The 21,559-nt window shown below is 38.5% G+C and overlaps 1 protein-coding gene across 4 annotated transcripts in view; it reads right to left on the bottom strand.

Moving 5' to 3' along the window:
• MEE13 (myosin heavy chain-like protein) overlaps positions 1 to 21,559 on the bottom strand; it is a 190,251-nt gene that overhangs the window by 134,635 nt on the left and 34,057 nt on the right. For 2 of the 4 annotated variants that reach the window (XM_089374930.1, XM_089374931.1), the window contains exons 3-7: positions 13,165 to 13,258; positions 12,879 to 12,987; positions 12,687 to 12,725; positions 10,886 to 10,969; positions 10,694 to 10,755 (exon numbers count right to left, since the gene is read on the bottom strand). In XM_089374930.1, the coding sequence (XP_089231056.1) occupies positions 10,694 to 10,755; positions 10,886 to 10,969; positions 12,687 to 12,725; positions 12,879 to 12,987; positions 13,165 to 13,258 (388 nt within the window). Of the gene's footprint in view, positions 1 to 10,693; positions 10,756 to 10,885; positions 10,970 to 11,241; positions 11,397 to 12,651; positions 12,726 to 12,878; positions 12,988 to 13,164; positions 13,259 to 21,559 lie in introns of those variants that run through there. The other 2 variants (XM_089374933.1, XM_089374932.1) reach the window with 2 other exon arrangements.

The following is a 21,559-nucleotide window of genomic DNA, read 5'->3' as shown; positions in this document are numbered from 1 at the left end:
TGATGTTGATCAACATTACTATATGCCATGCAATTTTGTGGGAGAGTCTTGATTTCTTTCTATAACAAATCATGCCACATTTCTTCTTTCAAATATCATGCATCCATAGGGAAAGCTTACCAAGCACATTTTATATTCAACTCTTTCTGTAAGATTCTTATAGATATTAACCTTTTCTTGAAGAGTTACTTACAGTATGCATACATTTGTTTTTCACACAATCATCTAGCCATCGTTTCTGAATGAGCTTGTTGCTTGTCCCTGGAACTTTGACCATCTACATTCCTTCATCCTTCAAGAGTATTGTTTCCATACTAGACAGAATATATACTAATCATAATGCTACTGCCAAGAATATTCCAAAATGAAGATTCTTATAGGATCTTTATGATCCCTTTCTGCAAAATGACTCCCTCTAACATAATCTTAGAAAACGCTTGGATGAACAATAATATGCAATATGTTTCCAATTTTCTCATTCTCTTTAAACTAGACGATCTTTCCCAAAGCAACTCAAATAAGTAGATTCTAATTTTCCTACTATCGTGTGTGTTGAAGTTTCTAATTTTCCTTAGTTAGAACCCTTCAGGAACTTTTTCTGATTTATTCCTACCTACTTGTTATTTTAACAAGTTATTTACCAAGTAAATACTGAAAACAAACACCAATGCATGCTCAACATATTACAGATCAGCAACTAAAAGAAACAAGAACAAACACACCACATGACACCATTATTTTTGGACCAATGTCCCCAAAAAAACCCAATCCAGGAAAACCGGTGCAGCTATCTGAGGATCTTCTTATTAAGAATTATCATAGTACAATCTGGGTGTCGAAATTGGCCTACCCAACAGAGAATTTCCTTAACAGCTATACCTCACAGTTTGAGAGAAATCTCCTGGCTGAAACCCCGGAAAATCCTTCCGGCAGTTCCTCAGCACAAAACTGCTCTGCAACCCTAGCGTCTGCCCAAATTGGACTGCGTCAGCCTCTCCTAGCCTAGCGCTAGCCATGCGTCAGCCCCAGGAGGCCCTGTGTCAGCTCTGGGAGCCTCTGCGTCAGCTACGCTAGCCCCTCTAGTGCTCTGCGCAGCACTTAGTTGCCTCTGCGTGACCCTGCGTGAACCCTTGTTGGCTCTGCGTCACTCTCCTAGGCTGCTACGTTGCTCTCATGGCACACTCTCTGCCTTCTTTGTTTCTCTGTATTCAATGTCCCTCAGCTGCTCTCTCGATCACTGATTCTATCTCTCTTAGCAAACCCCGCTCTAGAGAATAGAATGACTAATCATCTGGTGTACTCTCCAAGTGACCCTCAAGCCTCCTCTTATACTTTTCCTGTTGACATATCAAGTCGAGATTAAGTCCCTAATCAACGGCTAAGATTAGATCTGGCTTGATCCATGTCTTTTGGACCACTCTAACACAGATTCATATTAATACACATTAATATTTTATTTTCCCTAAGTTTAGACTTAAGGACTCCATTAAAAATATTAATTATTTTAATATCTCCTGATTTGTTTAGGATCTACCCAAATCCTTTCTGGGCATTGGAGATCTCATGTGCCCCAACCTCTCCACCAAATTTCGTGGCTAGAGTACATCCAATGCTACCCCAAATCAACAATGTGCTTTTATCTATGATGCCATGCTTCATAACAACAAAGACTCTTTTAGAAAATGCAATGATGCATTCTAACTCATTTAATCATCAATGAACTTGTTAGCATCAATTCCACCAGGGTCCATACAATACCCACTCTTTATCATGTTCATCATTTTCAAGAAGGCATTTTTGCTTAGCCATCCTTTCCATCTTGCTTCCTTCATTATGTACCTACAATATTCACCGACAAGTACAACCAAGCAAAATATACAAAAACAAGAGCATGATGTCAATTTTATCAATCTAGGGTTTCTATGGTATCTCAGAGGGTGCACTCCTATGGTTCTTAAACCCTAAAATTGCTTCTTCATCATCCCTAAGGTTTTGAGGTCAAATCCAATTCCACCCTTGCTAGTGCTTACCATATACCCTAGATTATCTACAAACTCTAAATGATTTTATTTTGGTTGCAAGGGTTTCTATAGAGGGAATAACCAAAAATCAGAGTTACGGATTTTCATCTCTTCTGCGGTTTTCTAATCCAAATCCCATCTAGGATTTACAAACCCTAAATACCAAAATTACGAACCCTAGAATTCTATCATACAAAGTATGCTTGCAAAAAACCTAACAACTAATCAGACCCTTTATTATAATCTTCTCATAAAACAAGATGTACATAAGTCATGCCTTCTTCTTTGCAGACAATCGGTCCCCTTTTACGTGACAACACTTTCTTCAACAAGTGTGAATCTTCAATACAGGTGCCACATTAGTCAAAACTGCTTCTTATTTCCGTGGCACAAGGATTAGCTTTACTGGTCTCACAGCTTACATAGTTTCTATTTTTTCACTAAAAGCTATGACAGTAATATTCCAGACTTTAGGTCATCTTATATCACTCCATCACATCTTAATCTTTTCCATAATCAATATTCGCTATGATAGAACCTATGTCTATATTCATAGAGTATGTGAGTAATTATCAAGCCGATGTCTGACCACAAGCCTTCTTCGTCATTTCTGTCAAGGTTCCCTCAACGTTGCTACCCAATATTTCCTTGTCGAGTAGTAGCTAGGTATGATGACTCTAGCCAAATATGCGAGATCCAGAGATCAAAATCCGATTCATGAGATCACGAGTATATCAAGACCAAACCACCTTCGATCTTTATAATACACAATGTGGCTATCATGGTATATCCGAGCCACAGTTGCAATCCGAACTCTTGCAAGCAGAGAGGCGGATTATCATGCTCCAGCATTTTGTAAAGATATCACAAAAAGTTGATACAGTATATCATGGATCTGACTCATCAATTATCTATATTCAGTTCATAGTGTCACAAAGAAAGAACAGAATGCAATCTTGAAGATCATTGTGCCACTGTTCAATGTCAAGCAATGCTACTTATGTAATAATGTCACTATACAGGATGATTCTATCATTCTCTGTAACATTCCCTCTTAAAAATGGCCCCAAATTATCACTGTAATTTTTGAGATTTGATTGAGTTTTCAGTGAGGTATTCCTTCAAACTGTTTGTTTACTATTGGCTGTAGGTGCACTTTTCTTCAATTTAAACCCAAATGAGTTGACATGGAAATAAATGAATGTACTTAGGTAGCCATATATCATTCACAAATCATTCAACAAGAAATACACACTGTTATACTCCATAAGACGAGATTAAACACTTTTCATTGATGGGAACAACCCAGAATCATAACAGCAATGAATTTATGAACACACAGTCATGGAAACAAATGGTGTACAAGAACTTGGTATGGAACCTGGTAAACGCTCCAGCAAGAAGATCTGATATATTTATGCGCTGTCCTAGACAAGTAAATACACAGTAATCTTCAGCAAGAGGTTCCTTGTGGTCAGAATTAGCTATAGGAATACCTTGACCCGTTTCTTGTGTATACTCAGCCAGGGATTTGACCCAGAACTTGGCCTCACTTATAGTCAGTGAATAAAGGTGACTCGGCCTTCTACTAAGCTTGAGTTTAAGCCACTGCAAATTATTGACTCATCCAGCGTAGGAAAGGAAACTCAGCCCCAGAAGTATTGATAATATGATTCCCTGAAGCAGCAAGGAAAACATCCAACAAGACAAGGAACTCGGCCTCTGGAAACGTAAAGACACAGGCAAGAAAATGGGCTGCGTGCAAGCTCAGAAATAACTCCTGCAAGCAGATCGAAAGGGTAGTGACTTCAAGCTGGGAAATATGACCAACAATAATACACACACCCTTTTACTGCCCACAAATTCATTTCCTCCACATACCCACATTCAGCACTGGTTTGGCAGAGATTATAGCTTCAATTCACAGTAGTTTGACTTCAGTAATTCCAGAACTTGTCCAGGGGAGAGTACAATGAGAAACCCTCTTCTTGTCAAGGGATTCGACTCAGAAAATTAGAGGAACTCATCCAGATTCGTATGCAGAGATTTGGGTTGACCTTCCTATTGAAATCGGCCAGTGAAAGACTAATAGATGCAGTCCCTTGTACAAACCACTATATGAAATACGTCCCAGCTCCTTTATTACTCATTTCTTCAGCAAATCGATTTTTCCATGACTAAGAGTTCAACGCGTCTGATGGGTTTTCTTCAACCTGAAAGAATGAAATGGAAAATACCTAATAAGTTCATAAAATCAACTGATAACACCTAGGTACCTCAACAGTCTTTGTAAATCTCGTTCTCCATTGAAGCTCAGTGATGAAATCTGTGTGATTTCACTCTCAAATCCAACAAGGGTGTCTAGTTTCAACACTAACGTCTGCTATGGCGGCTAGGGTTCCAAAACCCTAAACTTTTCCTTGAGAAATCTCTCCAAGAGCTCCTCTTCAAAACTCAAAATACACAAATGAATAATGAGAGACCCCTCATTTCCCCTTTTATAACTCAATTACCTATTCCCTCCAATTAGATATTTAAAAGCATTTTTCCTTCATTTATTTATTAAAGTGATTTTTATAAACTAATTAAAGTCACTTTTAATGCCGAAAAATGCTTAATTCGCCTCTATGGTCACACTAGTCACCCAAAGCCCCTTTTTATCATCCTGCCATGTAGATCTTTTCGCCCCAATTCCAACGAGTTATTAGGCTAAGGTGTTTCTCCAAGTAATCAGCACAAAACAACACGTTAAACGTAATTAATTAAAATATGCTTGTTAATAACGTCATTTTACGGCAATCATCGAAATACAACAGAAGCAAGAGCAAACCATGTAGAATTGATCCTGATGATGAAATAATGTAAGCGATCCCAATCGGACCCATAAAACTCCTCTAAAACCCTTTGGGGCCCGCCAATGGAGTAATCCTGCTCCTATGATGATCCAAATTAGATCCTAAAACACTCTCTAAGTTTTCATGACTGTTTTAGATTATGCTAAAAGATTCAAGTCCTAGAAAAAAATCAAAGCTATTAGAAGGAATCCTCGTAACAGTTGTAGTTGTGGCCAGAGCGGAGCAACAAGGACCCTCAGTTGAGCGCGCAGACCATTGGCCCATGGTAACGCACACTGGCGCAAACTGGCAAAACCGGAGGCCAAATCAAGAAACGGAGGTGGTTTCTGATATGCAATTAGCGCTAATCGCGTATCGCAGGGCGTCCCCCTCAATGAAGGAAAGCCCCGAAGCGCCCGGACCCGAAATCGCTATAAAATTTGGAAAAGTAACGCATTCGGTTTCGTAGCGCGAGATTCCACAAAACGACAGGATATCGAAAGGCCTTGAGGCGGTAAGCAGTTTTGACTGAGCCCCGCCCGATGCCACACATTGAGCGACACACGTCCAGCAGATGAGAGAGAAAACCGCCCACATCGGACGGGCAAACATCATGCGACTTGTCAGCCCGATATGAAGGACGACCGTAGAATCTGGGAGGCCCAGATCAATGGCAGAGATGCATCCCAATGACTGACCGGATTTGACAAGTCAAAAAGCGAGATGACAGGGGATTTGAAGTCCGACATGGATGATGAGTTGGAAAATGATTCATGATTCGCGGGTGATCTTGAAGCAAACGGAATTTAACGGCCATTCAAAAATGATTCATGGAATCTAATACCCAGTTCGTTGGGAAACAGGTGGCCACCTCCCTACGAGGCGTTACCCAGTGATGATGACGCAGAGCAAAGGAATTCGAACGGACAGAGGTAAGGAAACCAGAAGGTCGGGAAGCGGTAACGAACAGTCAAAAGGATAGACTGGCTTTAAAGCCATGACCTGACAGAAGCAGAAACACACACAGAAAGGCAGACAAGAGTTAGCTAGACGCAGGAAGTTAATAGCAGAGAACAGAAGTAGAAGCCAAGCTAACCTAAAGGCAGCATCGAGCCAAACAGAGCCAGAGAGAGGCAGAGAGTCAGTGTACTCCATTGAAGGCTTGAGAGGTTCAAGCAAACTCCTCGGCATAGGCCTGTCATACTACTGTGACCCTCAGAGGTCGAGTTTTAGTAAGGAAAGTCTGTGCACTCCATTCCTACTGACTTCATTCTGCTTAGTGAGTCTCGAATTGAGCTCACTGTTGTAAAAACTCTGCTTGAAAACATAATAGAGAGCAGTGTTGTGAAAATCGCGATAAAATCGCAATTTTATCGTTTTATCGCGATTTTTTCGATAAAACGATTTTATTGCGATTTTTATACGAATTTATCGTGGGTAATTTTTTTTGCACTATTTTTATGAAATTATCGCGATAAATTCGAATTTATCGCGATAACAATTGAAATTATCGTGGGGGTCTCTAGCAGCGAGGTTTTAATATGTTTTTTTGGTTTTTTTATGAAATCATTTGCACAGTCGGGGCAGCGAGGTTTTATAAGGGATGATAAATGTTCCAAATGCAAATTTTTTTTAAAGAAACAAATAATTTTTGAGTGGGGCAGCTTAATGATCAAGTCTAGGCCCTAGTATTGATATGCTATTCATGGTAATGTTAAATTCTTAAAGTAAAAGTGACATTCTCCTTAATCTTCATTTTCATCCTTTTACTTAAATTGTTAACATTACCATGAAATGACTCAAGATGTTTGAGAGTGGTTCCGGCCTCATTGGATTTCATATGGAGAAAGTAGAATTTTAGATTTCATTCAAAATGCAGCAGACTTATCAGTTTTTCAGGATTTCAGGATTGGGAGATTGTAATGTTTCCAGGGGACACCACCTACCCAGGCTACCCCTGCCACCAGTAGAGGATGTGGTCTACCTCCTATAGCTCCTACTTCTAGTTCTTCAGCTTCTAGAGCATAGCAGACTCCACTGCGAACTCCACCAGCACCGGCATCTACATCTAGAGGGAAAGGGAAAGCTGTGGCATTTTCTCGCAAGAGGGGCAAAGGAAATCAATAGGATTAGACTTTAGTTATTTTCTTCATTTTATTTTATATGACATCATGACATGATGAGATACATTATTATATTTTTTGTTGATATTTTGATGCTGAGTTGGGACTCGGAAGTCAAGACTTACTATTCAGGACATGATTCAATGTTATGTGTGATTTTAGCACTAGAAATGATATTAAACATCTTATATATTAGTTCTTTTATCATATTTATGTGTCAATGTATTTATTTTATGTTGTAGATGGTTTAGATATTAAAAAAATTGAAAAAAAATTGAATATTTTTGTACCAAACGATTTTTTCCCGATAATTACGATTTTTTCCTCGCGTCGATATTATCCCAATAACGATTAATGCAACATTGATAGACCACCACTGAAAGGTTGAACCAGGAGACGTAGCCCAGGAGCTTTGGGTGAACTCCTTATTAAACTTGTTTTGTTTACATGTTTGACTGTTATGTTTTCTCTTATTGCCTCAGTGTCTATGTATTCTAGCAATCTTATTGATCCGTTGCATAAGTAACATAGGCACATCCATGCACATGAGTCTGTAATACCTTTAATTCTTTGTCCTGGATAAATTCCAGATCATATGACCAGGCTAACACAAGCTCTGGAAAACCCTCCTAACCACCTTACTAGGTAATACAAAATTTGGGGACATTACATTCCCCAAATATGATATAACTTTATAAGTCGATTTCATCATAAGAATACTTTGCAATCAATTATGCATTTCTAGGGTTACAGTCGAATCTTTCATAAATCATTAAATGTGAATTACTTTGAGCCATCTCAAATGAACGCAAGCATCAGTGGTTAGACAAATGCGGACCTAGTTAACGAATTGTTGCACACTTATGTGATCCATATACAAGAAAGATATGCTAGTTGTTTGTAGTGTATGTTAGTCAAAATCACGATGTGATGATGCAACTAGACATTTAATCGAGCCATGGAACCATCGCAAATATAATCGAACCAGTAGAGATTTGAGCTTTTGTCGTATATTTGTTACCATAGAAAAGAGCCACAAGGCAATATTGATCAATAAATATTGTGATCCATCCCATAGAAATTTACAACGAGACATCGAATGCAGACTTCACAGGATTGAAGTAGGGTTTCCACAGAGTTTTTACTAAGTGTGCCAACAGATAGTGATCTTCAGCGTTCTCCTTTAAACCGCCTTTGCTCTGATACCATGTTGGAAATCGGGAGCTTTTACAATTTTAAATTAGATTCCCATTACATGATAATTACTTGTGAATCTAATTGTATTCTCATCATTATGTTTTCTTTCTTCATCAAGCAATTACCAATAAACAGGGAAATCACAGAAGACAATAGAACACAAGATATGAGCTCCAAGCAAAGGCAAAACCCCTCCAAGGGGAAAACCCAGAAAATCTCTTGTTATAGAATCAGATCAAATGAGATATCCAAGACCCATAACCAAAGAAATTTCGCCTCTAGATGCCAAGCCAAAACTTCCTTTTTCTTCCAACAAATTCATCAGCAATAGACCAGCAATAAGAGATATATTAAGGCAAATCATCCACAAACCCTAGCTCCAAGAAGAAATCCTTGCTTTCAGATTTTGGCCTTCCTCATCTCTTTTATCTTCTCTACAATAGATCAAAAGCATTCAAGTGTGTCTCCAAATGAGCTCCATCTACCCTCTATTTATATAGATCAGAGGGGGTGTGAACAGACATGTACATTAGGGTGGAACCGACTTGGCATCTAGAGGGTTTTTTGTCCCAAAACTTGCATTTAGAATTTCTTTTCCGTTTTCTTTTACAATCAGTCCAAAATAGGACTTTGACTCTTTGACTCAGAAACCTAAAAGCACGAAGAGCATGCTTATCTAGAAAATAATAATAATTTGCTTTTTCCTTTTTCTTTGCTTTTTCCTTTTTCTTTGCTTTTTACATAAATACAAAATGGTACAAATTATGAAGACCGAAACTAGTTACATTCTCCAACAGTTAGGGATGATTAGGTAGAGCAACTACGAAAATCGCAAATAAAAGAATGTAACTGAATTGTATCAATGACTCCTTTATAATGAATGATATATTTCCCCTTATATGTCTCTCATGTATATTTAATTTTTAACACAGTAGGGTGATACAAAACTTGTACCCATGAACAATGAGAAGGGAAAATCAAAGTTGGTCATCAAGGAGAATCAAAATTTGAGGGCCAAAGAGGGAAATAAAAGACCAGTTAATGTTACATTTCTCAAAATACAAAGTTTATGAAATATATGAATATTATAAAATTTATATAATTTAAATGGAGAAAGAAGAAAAAATAAAAGAAAACAAAGAAATAGAAGTCCTAAAGAAAGATCTCAACACAACAACAATAACAAAATAACCAAACAAATATTATAGAATGCAGTCACAAAGCATACCTACCACTACCAAAAGTATACACACGATGACTTTCTGACGCAAGAAAGAAGAAAACTTGCATACATAAAACACAAAGTTTAAAGAAAGTGAAGCCTAAAAAAGAAAACATGCACATACCAACAGTACCCTGCAAGCAACAGCAAAATCTTGCTATGTTGAACACACAGAACATGACAATAAAACACCATACTTAGAAACATAAAGACCTGTTAAGTCCTTAAATGAATTGCCCTACAAAGATTCATTGTTAAGTCCTTGTAGGCAATGTTCCAATAATCATGATCGGGATTAAATCGGCGAGGGTCTGGAAAAGCAAAAAATCGGGATAAAATCAGTAAAAAACTGCAAAATTAATATTAAAAAAAAAAAATTAAGATTGTTTGGGAAAAAATCACAATTTTTCCAAATTGAAAAAATCGCCGATTTAATTGTTTCAGGGAAATAATCACGATTTTCACAACGCTGCTTGTAGGTCCATGGTTGACTTCTTCAAAGTCCATCTTAATTAGTTTGGCATCAATGGTTTGTGGATATATTAGTACATATCTACTAGCATCAAAGGCTCACGAGTATCTTAGCCGAACTTAGTTCCTTCTTCAAGAATTGTTGTGTATGAGTTATGGAGATCGATTTTAGCGCTCCATTTGTCCCAAGGGATGCCATATTCAGTGCAAGACCGCAGATTTTTTGTTTCATTTTTCATTTGTCAATTTCTGATGCTTTCAATGAGGAGATTCAATGGAAATACCTTTTGTGATCTGCCATTTTCAATCGGATTCTTTTATGACCAGGAAATACCTTTTCCATTGAGATTCAATGGAAATACCTTTTGTGATCTGCCATTTTCAATCGGATTCTTTTATGACCAGGAATGGACTTTACTACATATTTGAAAATGGATGGGATCTTCCCAGAATTTAAGAAAGAAAGAAATTATATTAATGTCTAATAATGAGAAAAATAAGTCAATGGAACTCAAAAATATAGCATCAACAATAGAAAAGTAAGGAATGTCTAGGGTATCTCCACCCCAAAGCAGAAACAAAGTAAAAGACATAAAGCCATAATGGAATGGAGGTGGATCTATAATAAAAAACCAACTGCAATAAAGTACCACCATGACGGTGAAGACAGAAAAAACAAGCAACACCAAGAGATGGCCAGATCACCAGAGAATATAATAATTTCCAACATAAATATTTCTAACGCTGCAGATGGAAATGAAAAAGGGAAAAACCAGAACATAAAAACTGATAATGGATTCTTGAAGGCTACATACTTTATGGTACCTGTTTTGAATCTCGTTCAATTTCTCAGACATAGACTCTTCTTCTTGATAAGCCCTCTCAACCTGCTTACAGAGCATTTTTTCACCATAAATCTCAAAAGCAAGAAAGAATAAGGACCCCACTCCTATCATCATAGCTTCATATAGATATTAGCTACATCTAATCACTCGAAAGAAGCTTTATGAAAGAAACCTCCATTATGGCCCGGTCCCTCTCAGAAAATGCAGCAGCTACTTGACTTTGGAAGAATTTAATTTGTTGCTCCGCCTCGTAATTCTTGCCAATACACCAAAAAAAATAAGTTTCCATGACCTTAAAATTGAATTTCAAATACTTTCTTACCATATTGCAAGATGAACAGTTCAATTTGAGAACAGAAATGTAAAATGAGTACTTCTTATGAATAGCAGAAGTTCTATCATGAAAATGTGCACTAAGAATTTTATTACAAGGGAGTTTAAGCCAGGAAATTCTAACAGTCAAACTAATATTGAAAGTTCAGGTTCTGCTTTGACAAAACACTTGATCTGTAAGGTTGTTGGGCAGACCTCTGAGGTAAAGTTTCCCATGTAAATCTCAATGGTGTGCTTTGCATATATAGCTTTCATATAGCATAGCAGACATGCTCAAGTGGTTAAGAACTTGGGGCTTCATGCAAGACGCAGGAGGTCTATGGGTCAATTCCTCAGGCTGGCTACCATTCCTCATTCAATGTACCTGCCAGTTCAGACACCATAATCAGCACCGACAGGTTTGAACTGGGAACTGTCTGCAAATACAGCAAAATGCCTGGGAGTTTCACCATGAGGTTTTCCTTGGGCTTTCATAAAATGAGTTATAACAGTACAGTTTGTTGCCAGCGAGTGTACTGAAGGCTGAGATAGATGGAATTGTATATATGAAGCCACATACATAATAGGCCTCTGATAGTTAGCGCCATGGGAAAGGTTCACATCAGACTTTGGCTAATGGAAAAGATGTTCACACATTGTACTAACTCAGATTCAAATTATCAAGAAAATGCATCAGGGCATGGTATGAGGTCATAAATGTTTATATTTGTCTTCTCTAGGGGATACTTATGGAATCAGGGACTAATAATGGCCAGATAACTGGAATTTCCTTGTACTACCCATATATTTAGGTTTATGTATAAAATGGCAATTTGACTAAATAACTAAGAAGATTGCAAATGAAAAAAATAAATCAAAACATAAATCCCAGTATTCTAGAACCCTTTCTCAGCCAAATCTAAGAATGTTTCCTTTTATACATTTGTGCAGGCTGTCTCTCCGAAACTTATAATTTCCAAAAATTGGGACTCCTGCTGGAACTGTCAAGTTACAAAAGATTACAACAATTCCAAATATAGAAAGATCAGAATATTTTTGTTTCATAACCTTTCAAGAAGTACACTTTTTTATCTGTACAGAAAAACATCCTATCTCAGAGAACATAAATCCTTACTGGCAAGTTTTTGTATATACACATCAATCTGAAAATTCCTGCATGACTTCAAATACCTTGAGGTGATAGTTAGTTATCATGGAACTATGGTTAATGTTTCCATGGCATGGCTCACTGTGATATCAATCAAGTGAAGTTTTCTACAGTCAGTGTGCACATTTGCTCAAGATTGAAAAATTTTGGCCAGTCTAAGCAAAGAGTGATATTTGTACTAAAATAAAGAAACCGAAAGCTAGTCTATATTCCTACGATGCATTCCTTAATTTCCAAATAGTATTAACTTGTTACAGCAACAGCATAAATTGAACGAAAATTTGATGTCGTAATTTGACAGTTGAATTTTATCAACACAAATGGGACTTGTAACCCTTTCTATATTTACTTTTAAGACCATACTCATGGAAGAAACTGCCATGGAAGACCATAAGTATAGCAATTGAGACCTAATATTCAAAACAAAACAAGTTACTAAGTTCACAGTTCAAGCCAACCTCCATAAATGTCAATCAAACACCAAACCTATTACCTTCTCAAGTTCTGATTTGTGCAAATCGGCAAGCTGACTCTGCAAATTAAAGATGGAAAAACATGATAGGTAATCAATTAAAAGCATCATATCTAAATTCAAGATGTAAAATAAAGCCACAAGCTAAAAACCAAATTTTACAAAACAAATATTAATTGTAGCATTTAGGACAAGGAAGAGATAATATCTTGCTTTGATACGATAAACTTCTGAAAGCTCCTCTTGAAGATTGTGATTGTTTCGCACAGTAGCAGCTAGTTTCTGTTTCAATGTTTCGATCTCCTGCTCCAAACCAGCAATCCTGGCAGATCTTTTAATTTGATTTGATGTACATGTAAAATAGCTTTCTTGACTCCTATCTCTATGTTAACAAATGAAAAGTTACAAAGCTCTATATAAGGTGCTATATTTATGACAAAAGATGTTCTACAGAATTAAGATTCCGAATTCAAAGCCTATGTGTTTGCAAATTACAAACCTCTGGGCTTGTATCCGTGTTATGACACCAATATAGCCAGATCCTGATTGTTGCATGCACAATTGTTCAATATCTCTTTGTAGCTCCCCACGTTCTGCAAGAGACATTTGTCAATTAATGAAAAACCCAGATTCATGTAAAACAAATAAAATCCAGCGGTGTACAACTTATAAAGCACATTCAAAGAAACGAGGGCCCATGATAAGCAGTGCTTCAGGGAGAAACGTCTGTAACACCTACAAAGTAAATTTATTTAAATAGAATCAAACAAAATAAAAATTTAATGAATTATAACTCACATTTTATATGTGAAACCTACAGGGTTGTGATCTTGCACTCCCCTGATTAACATACCCCCACCCTACGAGAATTTGAGATGGATAACCAGTATAGCAGCCTATGACTTCATCTCCCTTTGTGTTGAGAAATCTAGGGCGTAAGAAGTTAAAAGATTTCTCTGCTTGATAACCTGTGATATACTTTTTACTTCTTAGCTTATATTCTTCTCTTCTTTATATTATTATTGTGTTATTTTCATCAAGACAATTCCCAATATGCACAATAGAAGACAAGTGACAGGCTAGTCAGTCGGGGCCAAAACCTCTCACTTCTTGAGAGGAAAACCCGATCAAAATTCTTCTTATAGATCTTCAATTGACGAATACCAAGACCATGACAAAGACTCTTGACTCTAGTATCCTCCCAAGAACCTTGTCACTAACCTTGATGTTCTACCTCTTCCCTTTCTCGACTTTCTTCCTTTCTCGACTTTCTTCTTGATCTCGAACTGCTTTCCTCGGCTTCCTCTAGAGAAACTCAGTCTCTATCCTTCACACTACTTCTTCTCGGCTTCTTCTAGAGAATCTCAATCTCTAGGCTTTCACTGGTCTCTTCTAGAGAATCTCCGTCTCTATTATCTTGGTCACCCAGAGAATCTCAGTCTCTTAGGTTTACCCAAGATCAGAAACCCTAGTCTCCTTAAGGAGACATCTATTGTTTCTCTTCAGTCCTTCTGTAATGCCTTTATTCCTTCTTCCTTCGCTTGTGGGAGAGTATATAAGCCAAGATAGACCCCAGAAAAATCCTTCCTTCGTTGATCCCAAAAGAGTCCTTTCTTCGCTATCCCCAAAAAAACCTTCCTTCGCTATTCATAATGGTACTTGGTCATTCTCAATCTAAATAATTTCTCATAAGAAGAATTCGAATTGGTAACTCATTTGTATAGCATCACATCAACCAGCATTGTCACATTGCAAGGCCTTGACTAGCAGCTCTATCTCTCCAAAAGATTTCTCTGCTTGATAATTGCCAGTGATATACTTTTTACTTCTTAGCTTATATTCTTCTCTTCTTTATATTATTATTGTGTTCTTTTCATCAAGACAATTCCCAATATGCACAACAGAAGACAAGTGGCACAATGTGTAGGCTAGTCAGCCAGGGCCAAAACCTCTCACTTCTTGAAAGGAAAACCCAATCAAAATTCTTCTTATAGATCTTCAATTGACGAATACCAACACCATGACAAAGACCCTTGACTCTAGTATCCTCCCAAGAACCTTGTCACTAACCTTGGTGCTCTGCCTCTTCCCTTTCTCGACTTTCTTCTTGATCTCGAACTGCTTTCCTCGGCTTGCTCTAGAGAAACTCAGTCTCTATCCTTCACACTGCTTCTTCTCGGCTTCTTCTAGAGAATCTCAGTCTCTAGGCTTTCACTGGTCTCTTCTAGAGAATCTCGGTCACCCAGAGAATCTCAGTCTCTTAGGTTTAACCTAGATCAGAAATGCTCTGAAATTGATCTAAGACAAACAATAAGGTATTACAGACTCATGTGCATGGATGTGTCTATGTTATTTTATGCAACGGATCGATAAGATTGCGAAATACACAAACATTGAAGCAGTTTAAGAAAACACAACATGCAACCATATAAACCAATGTTCCACCAAGGTTCCGGGACGAGGGGGCGAGGGAGCGAGGGGGCGAGGGAGCGAGGGGGCGCGGGAGCAGCCTATGCAAAAGCTCCCCACCATTTTTTAGGAAACGTGGGGGAGCGTCAAGGTCTTAAAAACTTATAAATATAAAATATAATTTATTAATTGAGTCCACTATGACAATTTGGTTTGAATTGAAAAGCTGCAAAGCATGATCATTGATATGAATATCATTATCTAAATTTCTAATATCATATAAAATAATAAATTTAAAATTCTAATTTATAATCATACATCAATGATCATACATTATAACAAAATACAAAGACAGCAACACTAACATCTTCAGCATTCTGATAATACACAACAAACCTCAACAATGTCATTGTAGAAGATCACTGTAGATCTATTCTTCCTGCATCTTTGTTATCAATAAAAGATCTTAATCTCAGAATCTTAACACTTCTATCCTCTACAACTTCAACAATATGTTATCAAGGCAACTCTGCTCAGTTCTAGGCCAAACTGCTATAATCATTGGTGAGTTTTGCCCATCTGTACATAGTATCAATTACAAGGATATACAAAACAACAGTGTTGTGTTATGCTCATGTGAATTCTATTGTCAATTGTATCCTTATTGAAGGGTGACTGTTGTGCAGACTCCTGATGGCATAACAAGACGCTAATGCCTCTGTCCACTGATGCACATTTGTGTCTAGAACATTACTCATACTTCTATCATGATTCATAACTCCAAAAATCTGCAATCTAAACCTGTAGCTTCCATATCTGACAATTTGGCTATATGTATTACAGTGTCTGCTCCTTTACTTTGAAACTCTTGTTTAAATTCAAATTACAATGACCTCAAGGATTACGGTAACTTGATTATACAGATACTTGTAAGACACCAGTTAGGGTTACTTAGAGAAATCAAAAATACTTCAACGTGATCGGTGTGTCTTTTAGAAAGCAAGCACTGCCACACAAAAGTTAAGTTAATTTGATGCTGAACTTCTTTGCCTTCTAATATTTCTTATCGTCACAAACTGAATTCTTCACAAGAGGGAGCCTCTGATGTTGATCATCCATAGTGAATCTTGAAGAGCCGAGCTTTGAGAGAAGCAAAGAAGCATTGATGAGTAACCACTTCAGGGATGATCTCCTCACAGAATGTGTAGGGTAATATTGAGCAGCAACCACAGATAAATGAATTTGTTTGGATCAAACTTGGAATTTGTCTAATCAGAGGGCCGACAATTCATAGTGATAGAAATCCTCAAGATCTGTCTTCAATTCTGTCTAATATGTGCACTCCAGAATTCCTGCAAATAACCAAATCACATTACCAATGTGATAGCCATATCAAGGGTCCATTCTGCAATCTGCAATGTTCCAACAGATGCCATCGAGGTTCCATGCATGGGAGTGATCAGATCTAGTAATAACAACACACATAGCGCGCGAAGGTTGTGTGTGTTGTTATGTGTTCACCCTGCTGTTTTTATAACATGAAACAGCTAAATTCCAAAACCCTATGCTTAGTTTAACTGTTAATTAAATATTAGTTTTAGGGTTAAGTTAATTAAAATCATTTTTTTTGCATAAACATGTGCCACACCCCCCCACGTCCCCTCACGTCCCCTTTTTCGGAAACGCCCCCTCAGGAAAGGGAAACGACTCCCTGGCACGTCCCCCTGAGTTTCCTCATTTTTGGGGGCGTGGGGAAACGTCCCCGACTCATCCCCAAGTCCCCAGAGCACCGGGGAGCGAGGAAACTAGAGGAAACTAAAGGGGGGGGGGAGGGGCGAGTCCCCGTGGAACACTGATATAAACACAATAAGTTTAATGAGTTCACCCAATACTCTTGGGCTACGTCTCCTGGTCCAGCCTTCAGCGGTGGCCTCTCTATTATGTTTTCAAAGCAGAGTTTTTACAGCAATGAGCTTAATTTGAATCTCAGTCAACAGATATAAATCAGCAAGACTGAACTTGTATCCCCCAAGTCTCTGGAGTACACAGACTCTCCTTACTGAATCTCGACCTCTATTGGTCACAATGGTATGAGTCCAAACTAAGACTCAATACATGACAGGGATATACAGAGGAGCTCACTTGAACCTCTCAAGCCCTTTCTGGAGTACACAAGCTCTCTGACTCTCTCTCTGTCTCTGTCTCTTACAGGTCAGCTCAACTTCTTCTCTCTGTTCTCTGCTCTTAGTTTTCTCAAATCGCTCACAGCTTTATTGCTTACTCTTTCTCTGTCAGTTCGTGGCTTTAAAGCCAGTCTGCTTTCTGACTGTTCGTTTCCGCTTCCCGGCTTTTTGGTTCCCCTGCCTCTATCCGTTTGAATTCTCCTGTTCTGCGTCATCATCATTGTGTAATGCCTCACAGGGAGGTGGCCACCTCTTTCATAACGCACTGAGTGTCAGTTCTCTTGGACGTTTTCAAAACGATCATTTATTTCATTCACTCCAAGGATGCTCGTGAAACACGTCCTTCTGCCAACACATCGTCCATATCGGACTTCAAATCCTACACAACTCTGTTTGTTTTCCTCGTCAGGTCCGGTCATCCCTCAGAACGCATCTTCGCCGTCGATCTGGGGGCCCCAGATCCTACGGTCATCGTCCATATTGGGCGGGTAAGTAACATGATGTTTACCCGTCTGATGTGAACAATATTCTATCTTCCGTCGAACGCATGGCACCCATTGTGTGGCATCGGGCGAGACTCGGGCGGGATGCTTACCGCTCAAAGCCCTTCCGATATTCTGTCGGTTTTTGTGGGACCCCGCTTCTGACAGAATTAGAACGATATTTTCCCGCAATTTACAATTATTTCGGGTCTGGGCGCTCGGGGCTTTTCCTTCTTTGAGGGTTTTGCCCTGCACATATCAGAAACTACCCTTGTTTCTTGAATTGACTCCTGGTTTTGCTAATTTGTGGCAGCGCGCATTACCATGGACCGACGGTCTGCGCGCTTGACCGAGGGTCCTCGTTGCTCCGCGCTGATCACAAATTGCAACTGTTTCGAGGATATCTCTAATAAACTTGATATTTATAAGACTTTGAAACTTTGGCATGAATTTTACAGAGTTCATGAAAACTTAGAGAGTGTTCTAAGATCCAATTTTGGATCACGGTCTTTCCACTAAAAAAGCTTTTGGACCACCAAAAGTTGGTTTTTAAGCATCAATCAAGTGAGGGTATAGATTCCTCGCTTGCCCAATTTCTATCCATTTTGCACTGCTTGGCTTTGAACCTTTGAGTTCAATCCTAAGGTACTCAACATCACCTCTGCGCGTAGTTCTCACCTTCCTATCCAGAACTGTATCTTCCTACAATTCATTGAGATATTCAGGTAACAGATCATCAATAGAAGGCAATTGACTTTGCTCTTCAGGATTTTCAATCAATGAAAGTTCAAATAGTCTTAAGCTTTCTGCATTAACTACCGAATAGATGTGCATGTACGCTGGCAAATCAAGGCGAAAAGCATTCTCACCAATTTTCTCAAGTACCTTGAAAGGTCCATACCTTATTGGCTTCAGCTTCTTACCTTCACCTTGCATTTTGTCTTTGCTAATATACAGCCAGACTTGATCACCAACTTGGAAGCTATGCTCAATCCAATGCTTATCATGCCTTAACTTATACTTGGCTTGGCTCTTTTCCAGTTGTTCCTGTACTGCCTGGTGAATCTCTTGGTTTTGTTCAATGAACTTGGTTGCCTTGTCCACATCACTGTGTCCATCAACTGCTATGTCTTTACCAAAGACAAAATCCAAGGGAGACCTTGGTGTGAAACCGAAACAGGTCTCAAAAGGAGATCTCTGTGTAGAAGAATGTTTAGCACAGTTGTAAGCATGCTGCACATAACATAAATGTTCAGTTGCAATAGCCTCTGAGCAACTGGATCACTGTCCTGTTGACCACCTCTGTTTGGCCATCTGTTTGTGGATGGAAGGTTGTGCTCTTCTTCAGTCTGGTGTCCATCAATTCCCATAGACTCTACCAAAACTTCCCAACAAATCAAGAATCTCGATCAGATACACAATGGAAGTGGGTAATCCAAAATGAACCCATACATGTTGAAAGAACAACTTTGTTGTTTGTTCAACTATAATCTGTTTGTTACAAGGTATTAAAATACACATTTTGCTAAACCTATCCACAATAACATATAAATAGTCATGACCTTTTCCAGATTTAGGCAGTCCCCCAACAAAGTCCATGGAAACACTTTCCCAAGGATGAGAAGGAACTAGTAGTGGAGTGTACAAGCCTAGTTTTCTATTGTTGGGCTTGCTTTTAGCACACATAGTACACCCTCTTACATATCTAGAAATTGTCTCATTCATTTTTGGCCAATAACAAAATCTTTGCAGCTATGCAACAATGTTACTTACACCAAAGTGACCTGATATTAGAGAAGTGTGTGCTTCTCGAATTATCTTTACTCTTTCAGTTTGTGGAATGCATAACTTTCCAAAATGATACAAGAGTTGGTCCTTAACATGATAATCCAATTCTTCTACTTGTTTGCCATGACTTAAAGTTGCATATACATCTTTAAAATCTATATCTTGAGCATACTGTTCAATGTAGCTTTCATGCAATACTGAATTATGCTTAAGTATAGTAGATGTATTTATGATTGGTCTAGACAACATATCTGCAACTTTATTGTGTATATCTGATGACAAGATGAAACTGTTGTAGAAAACCCATCCACCTATAGTGTCTTGATTGTTGCAACTTAGTTTGTGAGTGTAAATATTAAAGTGGTTGATGATTAGTATGTATAACTGTCTCTTTGCCCATTAAAAAATGTTTCCACTTTTTCACACTCTATACTAATGCATACAATTCTTTATCATATGTGGGATAATTAACTACTGCAGAATTAAATGTCCCAGAATGATAACATATGTGTTTACCGTGTTGCATCAACACTTCTCCCATGGCATAGTCACTGGCATCGGTTTCAATCTCAAATGGTCTTTGAAGATCGGGCAGTGCTAGTATTGGTGTTGTACTAATCTTTTCTTTTAAGGTGTCGAAGGCTTTCTGTTGTTTGCCTCCCCACTGAAACACCTTGTTCAATCCTGTTAAAGCATGTAAGGGAGCTGCAATCAAGGAAAAGTTAACAATAAACTTTCTCCAATACTGTTCTGCTCCCAGGAAGCTTCTAACTTCCGTAGCAGATTTGGGTTTAGGCCAGTTTACAATGACTACAACCTTAGAGGGATCTATGTTCAATTCACCACCCCCTACAATATGACACAAATCAATGTTGCAGGAAGCGTCCCCCCCCCCCCCGGGTTCCAAGGCCCGAAGCACATCCCGTGCGGATGCGTCCAAGAAGCGCACCCGGAAGCGCGCTTCCGCCTATTTTGGACGCTTCCTGGAAATTTCAGAAGCTTTCCTCGGAAGCGCGCTTCGTACGGCACTTCGGAGGGCGAAACATACGCTTCCCGTACGCTTCCGGAAAAGCGTCGCGCTGTTTAGAAAATCTTCTTTTTTTTTAATTTTAGTTGAGTTTGCTTGTTGGGGGTGGCAATGTTTTAAAACTCCGACTCGGCCGAGGGTCGACTCCGACTCCGACCCAGTATTGACTCGGCCGGCTCGATTTCAATGACTCGATCGTGCTAAAAAATACATTAAATATTTATTTTTTATAAAAAACACATAATTTTAAAGATTTTCATTCATGTTTCCAAACACACAGCATTAGAATATAGATAGAAGACAACATATGATCAAATTAGGCTCATGAATATATCCATTATATCAAAATGGCACCCAGTGCACTGTCCAATACATACACGATGATGATATAGAGATCAAAACAAAAACACATAACCAAGGAGGCTATAAATGGCCTCTACAACAAAAGTCTGTGACCAGTACTACTAGCTACTGCTAGAGTTGCCAACATCATCTGGCTCAGTGTTACTTGGGAGCGGGAGCGAAAGTGGGGAGCAAGAGCGAAAACGGGAGCGGGAGCGACATTTTCAGAAGCTCCTGGTTTGGGAGCGAATCCCAGAGGAGTTCGACAACCAATGTCACTAACATCAAGGTACATAGAGGGATTGGTGCTCTTGATTAAATACAAGTTCCATACCTTAATACATGACAAAATTCAATGGAAACATTGCAATCCTCCAATTCTGAAATCCTGAAAAACTGATAAGTCTGTTGGATTTTGAATGAAATCTAAAATTCTACTTTCTCCATATGAAATCCAATGAGGCCGAAACCACTCTCAAACATCCTGAGTCATTTCATGGTAATGTTAAAAATTTAAGTAAAAGGATGAAAATAAAGATTAAGGAGAATGTCACTTTTACTTTAAGAATTTAGCATTACCATGAAATTTGAATAGCATATCAATACTAGGAGAGGGGAATGGACCCCAAATAGCATTTAACTAATTTAGAAAACACCTTGGAG

The sequence above is a fragment of the Pinus tabuliformis genome, chromosome 8 (assembly GCF_031772625.1).
Source record: "Pinus tabuliformis cultivar Carrire ecotype Pingquan chromosome 8, CPIR1, whole genome shotgun sequence".
Lineage (NCBI taxonomy): Eukaryota > Viridiplantae > Streptophyta > Pinopsida > Pinales > Pinaceae > Pinus > Pinus tabuliformis.
This window is presented reverse-complemented; position numbering and strand designations above follow the sequence as displayed.